At 36.9% G+C, this 12616-nt stretch overlaps 1 protein-coding gene across 4 annotated transcripts in view; it reads right to left on the bottom strand.

Annotated features, from left to right (window-relative positions):
- Positions 1 to 12181, bottom strand: part of LOC137298008 (serine/threonine-protein kinase TAO1-like) — a 29742-nt gene extending 17561 nt beyond the window's left edge. Inside the window, exons 1-4 of one of the 4 annotated variants that reach the window (XM_067830050.1) lie at positions 12003 to 12181; positions 2182 to 2439; positions 788 to 859; positions 486 to 587 (exon numbers count right to left, since the gene is read on the bottom strand). In XM_067830050.1, the coding sequence (XP_067686151.1) occupies positions 486 to 587; positions 788 to 859; positions 2182 to 2307 (300 nt within the window). In that variant the 5' untranslated portion in view covers positions 2308 to 2439; positions 12003 to 12181. Of the gene's footprint in view, positions 1 to 485; positions 588 to 787; positions 860 to 2181; positions 2440 to 11904 lie in introns of all 4 variants that reach the window. The other 3 variants (XM_067830059.1, XM_067830034.1, XM_067830043.1) reach the window with 3 other exon arrangements.
- Positions 12182 to 12616: the final 435 nt, after the last annotated feature.

The following is a 12616-nucleotide window of genomic DNA, read 5'->3' as shown; positions in this document are numbered from 1 at the left end:
AACCCTGATACAAAAATAACTGAAAAAAATCGAAGATTGGTCACAAGGACCAATCCACAAAAATATTGACTGAACACAAATGATTTCGGAACTCCTGTTTTAGTGTCAGAAACACTTCATATTTTAGAAGTTGTCATGACCTGAAAACACCTTTAATTCTTAGAAAACTTACTTAATGAAAAGTCGTGACTGAATATTTCTTGAAGGCTTTGGGCAGTTCATGTTCATGACATGTTAGTCATCACTTTAAAGGGCAAGTAGCATCATTTTATACTGGATGTGAAATTTGTGCAGTTTCTATTTAATAAAAAAAACAAAAAAAAACAGAAAGACTCATATTGTTTTCTCTATACTTATCTGCATTAACAACTTGAACAGTAAAATCGGAAAAATGACACTAACCTAAATTTTTCGATGATTGCTCGTTGGTAATGAACCAATCATCAATTGTGAGATTTCAACCAATTCCCAACACTAATACACACCCATGCTGTATGCTCCTTCAAGTAACAGCCACGGTAGTCGATGGTATGCTTATGTTTCAGCTGCTTGATGAACCGGACTTCTTTCAAGATATCTTGCCATTTCTGAAAATAACCATTTTCAATCAACACTGAATTTCCATAAGCTACATTCTCATGCTCCAGCCAACACTATTTCTAGAGGACTTAATTCTACAACACTAAGAAATATTCAATATTGAAGTTATTTCTGCAAATTTTTCATATGATTTACTGTAAGAAATTGGACAGGCAGTTAACAGCAAGGGCAAAACATGGCTACTTACTTCAGCTGATGTTTTACCATTATAGGACATCTTCTTGATGGCAACAATCTCATTGGTGTGGACATGTCTGGCCTGAAACAACAACAACATCATCATCATCATCATCATCATCATCATCATCATCATCATCATCATCATCATCATCATGTCAACCAAAACTACCCCTCAGTCTAAGTAAACTTAGTCTCAGTGTATTTCGTTACACTCCACCACTGAGTCTAACAAAACCTAGTAGGAGGTCGCGTCAGATAACCTTTGAGCGACAAATGACCGTCCAATCAAATGTGAGACCGTTAAATAGATTTAACCAATCAGACAATGGCTACTATTTAAGGATTGGAGGGACTTTCAAAATATTCATGTCACTGACACAGACCTCTCCACAAACAAAAATCACAGTTATTTGATATTGCAGCATATACCCTTTGGGGCAGTCTAAGTAAACTTATCTTCAGTACTTTTCGTTACACTCCACTACTGAGTCTAACAAAACCGTATGGGAGGTCGCGTCAGGTACCCTTTGAGATTGACCAATCAGAACACATACACAAGTGGACATTCGCACATACCTTTTGAACAGTTTATCTCGAAAAGGTTCGTACCCGAACGATTCCAAATGCTATTTAGCGTACGCCCGCTTTCAGGTGATGCACACGGCGTACGTACAATCATGACAACAATGAGTAAACAGTCACTGAAAATAGTGTTTTGGGCAATATTCAAGGATGTCATCTCGCAGAAATATTACCAAATGGTAACTATGTCGACAGAAACCCCAAAGCGTATATACTGCAGGTCAAATAACTGTGTTATATGCATGTTATATGACATCCTTCAATATTGCCAAACTGTTTCCTCACCGTTGTCATGGTTGTACGTACGCCGTGTGCATCACCCGGAAGCGAGCGTATGCTATATAGCATTCGGAATCGTTCCGGTACGAACCTTTTCGACATAAAAAGTTCAAAAGGTATGTGCGAATGCCCACTTTCGCGCGATGTAAGCTGTGTTCTGATTGGTCAATCTCCAAGGTTACCTGACACGACCTCCCAAAAGGTTTTGTTAGACTCAGTAGTGGAGTGTAACGAAATACACTGAGACTAATTTCGATACACAATACAAATACCAACATGTGACACTGTTGATCTAAATTCTGCCTCCGAATCTGGGTCAGGATAAAGAGGAACTGAGTGATTATGTTCGCTTTGACTTCATCATGAACATTTCAAAATGTGTCAATGCTTGAGAAATCATAAAGTGACAAAGGTTTCAACCTCTGTACACATATAAAGAGCAGAATCACCAAGTCTCTAAGCTCAACCCTCAGTTAGCTGATCCTGTCACCTAGGGATACAACTATGCAGGCACAGACATAAGATATAGATATAACTTACAAAGTAGACAGCCCCAAAGCTCCCATGTCCAATTTCACGGAGATCCGTGAATATCTTCTCTGGATCCTCCGTGGAAAACAGTCCGGCTACATCTGGGTCTTTGAGGCTGCCCGGTTTGGAGGGCATGGCGGTGGCAGGTGCAGCACCGGCGCTCCGCGGCGGCCGCCCTCTACCTCTCTCGACTGTTGTAGCGGGGAAGTGGCTCGCCGCCAGGGCACGTTAGCGGCATAGATCTCACTTGATAAGTTGCACCTCTGTCTGAAACAATAGGTACATCATATTACATCCTTGCACAGACCTCCATGTTTACATACAAGGCTAAACATAAGGCAACAAGATACAGCAAGGGTTGAAAATGTCTTCAAAACTCACATGTCCATTAAACTTTCAAAATCCACTTGACCAGATACTAATTGCACATCAACACACTTAAAGGTCACATGCAACCAAAAAATCAAACATAATTAAAACACATTTATCACTTATTCATGACATATAATATACATTGCTGCTTTTAAAAAAACAAATAAACAAAATTATAAGCGTACAATCGCGATTCAAAAGTGCAATATTTTGTACTTGGGCTTACTTCCCCAGAAACGAAGCCCTCGGGAGACCGAACCCAGTCTTAGCACCTGGATGTGCACTCAAGTGTAACCACGGATTCTGATTGGCTGTTACATTTGCTGATCTGCTGAGGGTTCATTGCGTGTACAGACAGATGATCTGTTTGATGGGCATTTTAGAAGTATAGCGAGTCACAAGAAAGTAAGATTCTTTATGGATAACAACTTCTTTGTGTGTACTTGATGCGTCGTTTCAGTATGGATTCATATACTGTTGTCAAACAAAATCATACCCACTAAAACAAGTCGTTATCCATGAAGAATGTATATAGAGATGTTGGGTTTTGAAACTACATGTTCTCCGAATTTGCGCTCGATCCAATCAAAAATGACATCAGTAGAGATGGTAAACTACTGCGTGGCTGGAATCTGTCATTCGTCCAAGTACAAGGCAGGACTTGAAACTGACAAGAGTTTGCACCAGTTTCCGTCAGATCCAGTCATCCGAAAAAAGTGAATGTAGTTTGTTTGCAACCCACAGACATAAAAACATGTCATGTGTATCACACGTGCCTAATTACATAATGTGGCAGACACGGGACTCGGGTGCACGAGTCATAAATCAACTTATTTTCTTTATGTCGTATACTCTGACAGGTGTTAAGTTCAAATTACACATGGTCAATGATTGAAGCTGTGTACTGTATGTTGTCTTTAGCAGACAGGCAGGCAGACGTATAGGTGTGAATAAACCAGACGCTGAGCTTTCTCTGTGACAGAGACTGCTTACCACAATCAACAAGTTTTTTTTACGTAACGAGTAGATCATTTACTTGTTTGTGTACACAACCAAGATTAGACTACTGCTCACGATCTCAGACGCTGGGCATGCATACTGTTTCAAGCTCCGCGAACCTATTCACTGCGCATGCGTTATGGACGCAGCGCAGCACAGCTCTTGAAACCAGTTTTCCCCCCAGCGCTGGGGGGAATTTAGTGAAACGTTTGAACTCCGATTTCGCGGGCTTTTTTTTCATCGCGTTTTTTTCAACTTTATAGGTTGAATTGGCATTTTTTATGATTTGTTTCGGTAAGTGCATACCGAAAGGTACCAGAATCTGCAAAGTTGTGTTTTACGTTGCATGTGACCTTTAACAATTTTGTCTCTTTTGCAAATAATCTTTATCCATTAGTATAGTACCAATTTAATTTTTATTTCAATTTCATTTTCATTTCACTATCCAAATACATATCTCAAAACACTTCAGTGGTGTGGAACTACTGTATCAAGATAAAGTGTAATGTAGATATTTACTTGATCAACTGGAAAATTCCATTCGACCCAGATATTGGATAATGGTACAGATATGTGGGCCATTCTTGCTATATTTCATCAGAAAGGCTTCGACTGAATATCAAGATAAGTTATAACCCATATAAATATTTCTGTACTCATAACATTTCAAATTTAGTATTATTTACCCTTCTTATCACAAGATCACTCATCATGAGTGAGTGAGTGAGAGTGGCAACACCGCATCAGCAATTTTGCAGCTATTCACAGTGAACACATCATAAGAGCAAATGTTGGATATTTCACAGTACAGAAAACAATGGCGGCCTTTCTGGTGACACATACAGTTAACTGTAGATTTTTTAAAGCATACTGAAAACTAACACCTTTCGAAAACTGTAATGCAAGATTCAAAACCTGTTTAGGGACCTATCAGGACATGCTCTGAGGCCAATACTGGGAACGAAATGAGTAGATAATTGCAGTAAAAATCCAAATCAAATATAACAGTACAATTAAAAACATTCCAATTTTGGACAATACCACAATATTTTAACCTGACTTGCCAGCGGAAGTATCAAATAACTTCTTTGAGCGGCATTTAGACGCTGATGTGACAAACAATTGGGAAAGTTCTATACAACTTCCATATCATAATGTACACAATATTTTGATATTGCTATTAACACTGTTAGTTAGCTTACATTACAATAAAAAGTTGTATATCCATAGAATTTCGAATGGTGTTCAGAGTCTCAAATGCTATATAAATCCCTGCTGTGCAAAATATTCTAATGATATAAAAATATTCTTAAATATTCCCTAGATATCTGACGGAGTGTTGTTCTTCCTATTGTCTTGTAGTGAACAAAATCTTTATCTAATATCAAGGAGTTTTAAGAAATATTGTCTGGAACACACACAATACTATTATTAGTATGGTTACCACACAAAGCAAGAAAATACATTATGAACTGTGAACTGAAATTACTGCTCTTCGATAAAGATCAAACAATATATCTTGCCGTATTTTCAACTAGTATTACTTGGCAAGTTCTTATGTACACTGTACTAGCCCAAACATGTCAGTTGACATGATTTTCAGTAGATCTTTGTTTGCACTCATACTGAACTGAACATTTACTAGGTTCCGACTAGCGTCTGACACGACAATGTACATGACCAGAACAATGAAGATCATAATTCCTTCACATTTGATGTTCATAAACGTGAACTCAGATGCATGTGATTCTACTACCTGCAGTGAATGTAATCAACCTAATAAAATCCCACAATCTATTGTATTAGTATTGTACTTTACTTTCAATACCAAACACACCGCCTGACATGTTTTCTTGAATTCATTCTTGTGATCAAAAAGAAGGTGGGGGATCACTTCAATTGAGAGAGAGCAGTGAAGGCTTTTCAGATACAAGCAAATTGAATTTCAAAAGAGTCCATTGAAATTGAAAACTCAATGTTTATTCAGTACCAGACATAAATAGTAGTTTTTGTATCGACTATTTGATCAACACTTTCATGTAATGTGAGTAAATACGACAGAGGACATTCATAATGATTAAACATGTACAATGTTCTGATATAAACTCTACAATGTTCTGATAAAAACACAAAACATGATCAAAATTAAAAAGTTATAGAGCTTGAAATTACAAGGATAAGGGGTTCAAAGTTGAAGATTTAAGCAGTCATTATGAATATTATAGGTCTCATGCACCCTACACTACTTAACTTTGTACAGGTTGTTATTAAAAGTTTCATGTTAGCTTGATACAATGAGCTGTACATAAAATGGGTTTCATGATTTGAGGTTTTGTACAAAACAGCATTACTATGTCAGAGACTGGGATAGAGAACTTTGACAAGGTCCATTTTCAGGATTATTAGCCATTTTCTGAATTTGGAATGGGACACTGCCCCGGTATCAAGAGTAAACTTCAAAATTTAATCGGCTATTTTCAATTCTAATGTGCAAAATGGCCAATGTCCCCTGCCCTTCCCAATCCCTGCTATGTACTGTTAAATGTACTCAGTGCGGAAGTAAGAGAAGAGCCCACAATGACTAAGGCTGGTTATCTCTCACAATGAGCATATTGATAATCGGGACCAAGCAATTGACCAATAATCGATAGTAATCATAAACCAATCCACAACATTTCATGCGGGCAATGACTAGTCATAACAAAATGGGAAAAAAAAGGCAACAATAAATACCACAGTCAAGGTGATCAAAGATACTTCCTGTTGAAACATGCAAGCAAGTAATTTGTTTACCTTGCAGTTTCACAAGTCATGAAACTGTGTCAGCTGTTTATGTTTTGTTTAACAAACATAAAAAGATGACACATTCTTACTTTAATTTCATGTTTCATTGTTCATGAATATTGATTAATCTCCCAAACCCATTGATAATCACTAAAGCAACTCAGATCGATTGACTGACCATTATTCGATCAATTATTCCTGAACTCAAGACTCAATTCAAAGCTATCAATACCAGTTCCTAGAACACCTGCTAACCACACAGTGTACATAAAAGGTTAAGTTATAATTAAGCTAAGACATAAACTGGAAAGAATTGACAGTCATCAAAATTAAGCATAGACATTATGGAAGGAACGGAAATGTGTGGTCAGAATCGCTGACTTCGTTGACACAACGCTGTTTCATAATTGTGCAGATCAATGCTTATGTTGCTGATCACTGGCTTATCAGGTCCAGACTGTTATGGTTTGAATATTGCTAAAATTGGCTCAAAACTTAACCCACTTACTTTAAACTTAACATCAGACTGCTTGTCTAATGTCACTGAAGACTAATGACTCTGTAGATCGTTTGCAGGATATTGACAACATGATGTTGAAAGTTTCAGATGGAAGTGACCTCTAGACAACTGAAGGAACAAAATTCAAGTACACCATGTAAAACACTGATAGCATGACAAGCTGGTGACAAGCGGACAGTATCTACTTCCCTGTACAAGTGTTATGAAGGCGTAAGATACCATGACATAAGATTTACTGTCGAATGTAACTACTGAACACTTGCCATATCATCAGGTGATGTGAAATGAGGTTTATGATTTTGTTGAAGTTTACTCCACTGTGATACTGTGAAGAATACTTGTATGTAGGTGCTTGAACTTGACTCAGTGGAAAGTGCTAGCTCACTGACATACTATGAGTTGCCAATTTAACAAATGTACATCAAGCCCATAGCACAGCGCAGTGCCAGGCATGGTAACATTACATACTAAGGCTGCTAGTGCTACGATTCACTTGCATATTTGGTGAATCAAATATAGCCCTTCATGACTTATATTTGTTATTCATGGTCACCAAAACTGAATATTAGCGAATATTTACAATTTTTTTCACGAAGTGTGGACACTCGACTCCTATCCTTTTTCAAAGTGAGATATATATGAATGGAATATGTACTAGCCTTGCAGATGTGCAAGTCATGTTAATTTGCTAAGGCAGCACATTGTACCGTCTGCTATAATTATTATACACCAAATTAGAATGTCATGAGATCATTGGTTATTGCTGTGACAAATTAACACTGTCAGCATGGGAGTTCCTTCTTGTGCATCAATCACTTAGCTACAATATTGTATTCATGAATACTTATTTGTATTCTTAACGCAATCTTCGTGACACGTATCATATTTGCTACAGAGTGAATTCAATGCAGCTATGTTATTTACAACCTTGTAACAATAACTACATATAATTAAATAACAACAATATGGAGACATATATGACAACTTCAGTCAAAGTCATTGCGAAACATACAGTCAAACCCTGGTTCTGGTGGGCTGTAGACTTCCATCTGACTGACTGCAAATCTGCCAGATTTGACAGAGGGTCAGACGCTGTTCATGAACACTGAATATGTTCTCAAGGCTAGGCGAACCCAAGCAACAATATATGCAACCCACGGCCTCATGATTTTTAGGCTGACATTGTGATCAACCAATCCACATGCTAGTCAGTTAACACATCCATTATACTGGAGACCTGTTTTGCCCAGATTACCCAAATGCTTGCAAAACAATCTTAACACCAGAGAGCTCCAGATTTGCATAAATACGCTACAGAAACGATGAAATGTGCTAGAGAAATATATGCCATATAAGAAAAACACTGAACATTTACATTTACATTTACTCTATGTCAAAATAACTATGCATATTTACCCAATACATCAAAATCATGCAGCATATCTTATCAGTTCAAACCGATCGAACTTAAAGTTTTTCAATGTCTAAATATTCGCGATTAAACAATTAAAAAAATCTTGAATAATTCTAAACACAAGTAAAATGTGAAACAGAAATGGAATACCAATCATGGTTTATCAACCCTTCACTCATTGGACCATCTGTAAATGTTGCCAATCAAACAGCTTACTGAAAGCAAATTGATAATGGAGAGCAAGTGTGATCGAAACCTTCAAAAGAAACTATCTAGTTGTTTACACTTTACAGACAACAACTTTGTTGGAGAAAGCTGTTATATCATCTAATAGCTGTCTTGGTATCTTGATTAACACCAATACAGATGTTGAATAAGGTGCACATAATTTCTTACAGCACATGTGGATAAAGCTGTACTAGCCAGAAATCAGCATTGTTGGATGGATTTTTGTCTCCATCTGTTATTGAATGCAAGAATATTGCATCTGTTCTACTTATTTGAAATGAATATCCAGATTTTAAAAAGATAGTGGGTATCAAGAACTACAGATACCCACTTGAAATTGTAAACACCAAGTAATCCACCTATTACCAAATCAAACTAATGACAACTATGCTCCATGCTGTTGTGATAGTGATTCAATTCCTATTTTTCAGCAACAAATCAAAAAAAGATCCCAACACTCAATAACCCTGTACCATACTTTAGATACTGAAGAATTGAACGAGTTTGGTTTCACATCGCTTTTTGCAATATCATGGCAGGGGACCCCAGAAATGGACATCATTTATGGTACCAATGTGGGGAATCAAACCTTGGTCTTTGATGACAGGAGCAAACATTTTAACCAGTGTGCTAGTCTACAATCCTCTAAACAGCCTAGGGAGTACAGCTACATATACAAAAGGTCATGAAAGTTATTTTACTGCAGCTTTTATGTCAAAAAATAACAAACATCCAATTGTTTTGAGGGTATATTGGGCAGAGTTCAGTGTAAACTGCAATATGCACAAACGTACAGTCAGTTGTAAAGAAAGTGCACTGGAAACAGGTAAAAAACATTAGCGAAACCCATCATCTAGGAGCAAAAGACGTATTTACTACTAACCCTAAACAGACAAGGTTTACTGACTTGTTTTTTAGTAACTTCTTGTAAATTACTTACTTATCTACAAATAATAAAAACATATACTTCACCTCTTCCAACTTTGGATATTCAGAGCAAAATCTTGATTTGCTTTGTCTTTATCAATCAACAAGAAGATTTTTATACAGCTTTCAGGCAGACACTACTACAATGAGTCTAAAAAAACTACAAGGTCGCATCAGCTAACCTGTTGAAGTGACCAATCAGAAAACAGCTTACCAAACCAGTAAAGTAAAATAAAAGCATACATTTGCGTGTACTGTTTGAACTTTTACCACGAAAACCTTTATACTCTAACAATCTGAACGCCAATTCCACATAAGCACTTCCAAATGATACATATGGATGACAATATTCACAACAGTGAGTACTCAGTCTCTGAAAACAGTGGTTTTGTTTTTTTTCAAATATTTCACTATTCCAGGATGTCATCTTGTGGAAACGTAAACTAACAGTAACCAAGTCATCAGAAACCCTTAATGTACATACAGCAGGTCAAGTATCTGTTTTATGACAGGATTTTTGTTTGTTGAGAGATCAGTGTCAACGACCAGGGAAGAGAAAATATCAAAACCACTAAGTAACCAACAGTAAGTCCTACTGAAACCTAAAATAGTAGCTGTTGTCGGGTTGGTTAAAATCATTTTGTCCATCTTGTCTTTGACTGGACGGTCATAGGTTGTACAATGTTTAGCTGACATCTTCTACTAGGGTTTGGCAGTGTAATGAATAATACTGAGCCTATGTTTACCATGATGGTAAAGTGATGTCGGCTAAAAAAATTACCAAATGATCACAACTGGTGGTCATGTCATCAAAGTCAATGTAGAAACTATTCAGTCATCAATTCAGTTTAGTCACAATTATGGTCTTCTTTCATAACAATAAAACCTTTCATAGGCAGTAGACAACCATAGGGAATTGATAACATCAACATCAAACCAGGGTCGTGATTTTGGACATTTTAGTATTCGTAAGTATTCTGTTAACCGGAGAGATCACACAATGTAATTATGGCAAAATGTTTCATTTATCTGAATAGTGAAGTTACATTACAAATAGGTCAAACCATTCTGATTCCTGATCGTTTAATTCATCAATCACAGCACCACTAATGAGTAACCTGAGCAACTTCATTGTCAAACATGTTCATAATGTTACTAGCTGCCAAACAGTTATTGCCATATTTCAGCGTTATTTACAAAATTACTCTGCTGTTGGTTGAATTAATGAAACAATTATGACGTGTAATTAGCTATTCTCTGACATGTCCTGCCCCTTCACTGACGCGGATCGTGCTTTCATGTAATGCGGCAGTAGCCTAGGGAATCACGGCAGCATAAATTGATGTTTTCTCACAACTAACTGTAATGGTTATCAGAATTTAAATGTTTTTTTAATGGTAGATTCATAGGGAATGAAACAATGACTATTCTGAACTTGAACTTGCAATTATTGATGGATCATATGATCTTACCGCTCACGAAGTTAAAAAAATGTATAAGGTCCATGACTTCATCTTTAATTTTACTCTTACACTGCTTACCGTTAACAATTTTCTTTTGGAAAAAGCACTTGAAATTGTAATTGACGCATCATACTGATGTACTGGCGATAACTGTCTGGCAACCAGTACCATAGTAACCTTTCTAAATGTCCAAATAATCAAGAGCCGCAGAATGAACCCAGCACTGTGCTGTTTTCAACAGTACTCCGCAACATCCTTGTTTACACCCCGATGAGCTACAATCATTAAGTAACCTGAACATGCGAAATTGACACCAAATTTCAGAAATATACTATTATGAAAAGATGTCAACATTATTTATGGTTATGACATTGGGTTCTTGCTACTACATGCTGTATAGTGTAAGCCTTTCCGGTTCATGCATTTCATTCCAAATTATTGTGAGCATAGAGTATGTTGAGAGTCCCGATCTGTGAATCTCTAGCGTGACAAGTTTCATAAGCGAAAGTGACAGGAATATATTTTGACCCTACAAAATGTTATCAAAACCAATGTATGACGTCAAAACTGATTTAAGAAAGTCTGCAACACAATACTATGAATGTCTGCAGCATTATGTGACAACTTTGACATTTCAAAGGTAAACATGACAAACAGGGAGTACATGTAAACTTTTTATGACAACATGAACTAAATGAAATGTCAAAGGAACACAGTGACATGCAAACGTAAGTACAGTACTCGTAATCATATGATGAGGTGCGCACGGGTAGTCGCTGTTCTCGAACAAGGGTGTGTTGATTTCAAAGTAGGACGATCATAGACAAGCCGAGGGGAGTGTAAGCTGCTATGTCAACTTGGGTTAGCGGAACCCGAATAATTCTCCTTAGGTTACAATCACCATTGATTAGTACGACAAACTACGCCAAATCATATAGAATGTGACAATACATTTGATGTAATGACTATGTGCATAACATCGATGCAACGAAATGTATACAAGAATGTTTTCTATAATGAAGCACCTTGCAGTAAATTCCTCTCCGACCCAATATGGCGATTCAGACATGCGCCGTTAGGGGTTACGATTTTCAAACAAAAAAGTGTTCTGAAAAGACCTTACTTTAGGTCGTTTCCGTCTTGTGTGGCAACAAATCCGTTCCTCAAACTTCCAAGATTAGTTAGCGCACAACCATTGTTGGTGAGTTTGATTATAGGGGTATCAAATCTTGTTTTTCCTTTCACCTCTCGAACAAGGAAACACTATGCATTACGTCACCGGAAGTTGCTTAGAGCACCAACTAAAATACCGGTTGATGATTGGTCCAAAATAGAGCAATTTGACATTCCACTCGAGTTTTCTTTTGAAATCAACTTTGTCGGAAATATAATGGATATATTTATAACTTGTGTACACAGCAAGCAAATAGATATAAATGAGACTTGAAAGGCATTAGGTGTGTCTCAACCAACCCCTAGCAAGTACTATGTATCGAAAACTTTAGCTAACATATTTTGACCCAAATAAAAGTTAACAGATCAAGAAAGGTGGTTAACTTATCTATTTTCAGTAGTAATTCAGTGATTGGTAAGTCCGACTTTGTGCATTAATGTAAATGTTTTATAATTAATGACTACTTTAATATGACATTATATGACTATGCAATGTATGTGTAAGTATACTTCTATTTTAATGTAGAAGTATATACACACACTGATAGACGCATATTAGATTCT

Source organism: Haliotis asinina, chromosome 1, assembly GCF_037392515.1.
Source record: "Haliotis asinina isolate JCU_RB_2024 chromosome 1, JCU_Hal_asi_v2, whole genome shotgun sequence".
Taxonomy (NCBI): domain Eukaryota; kingdom Metazoa; phylum Mollusca; class Gastropoda; order Lepetellida; family Haliotidae; genus Haliotis; species Haliotis asinina.
This window is presented reverse-complemented; position numbering and strand designations above follow the sequence as displayed.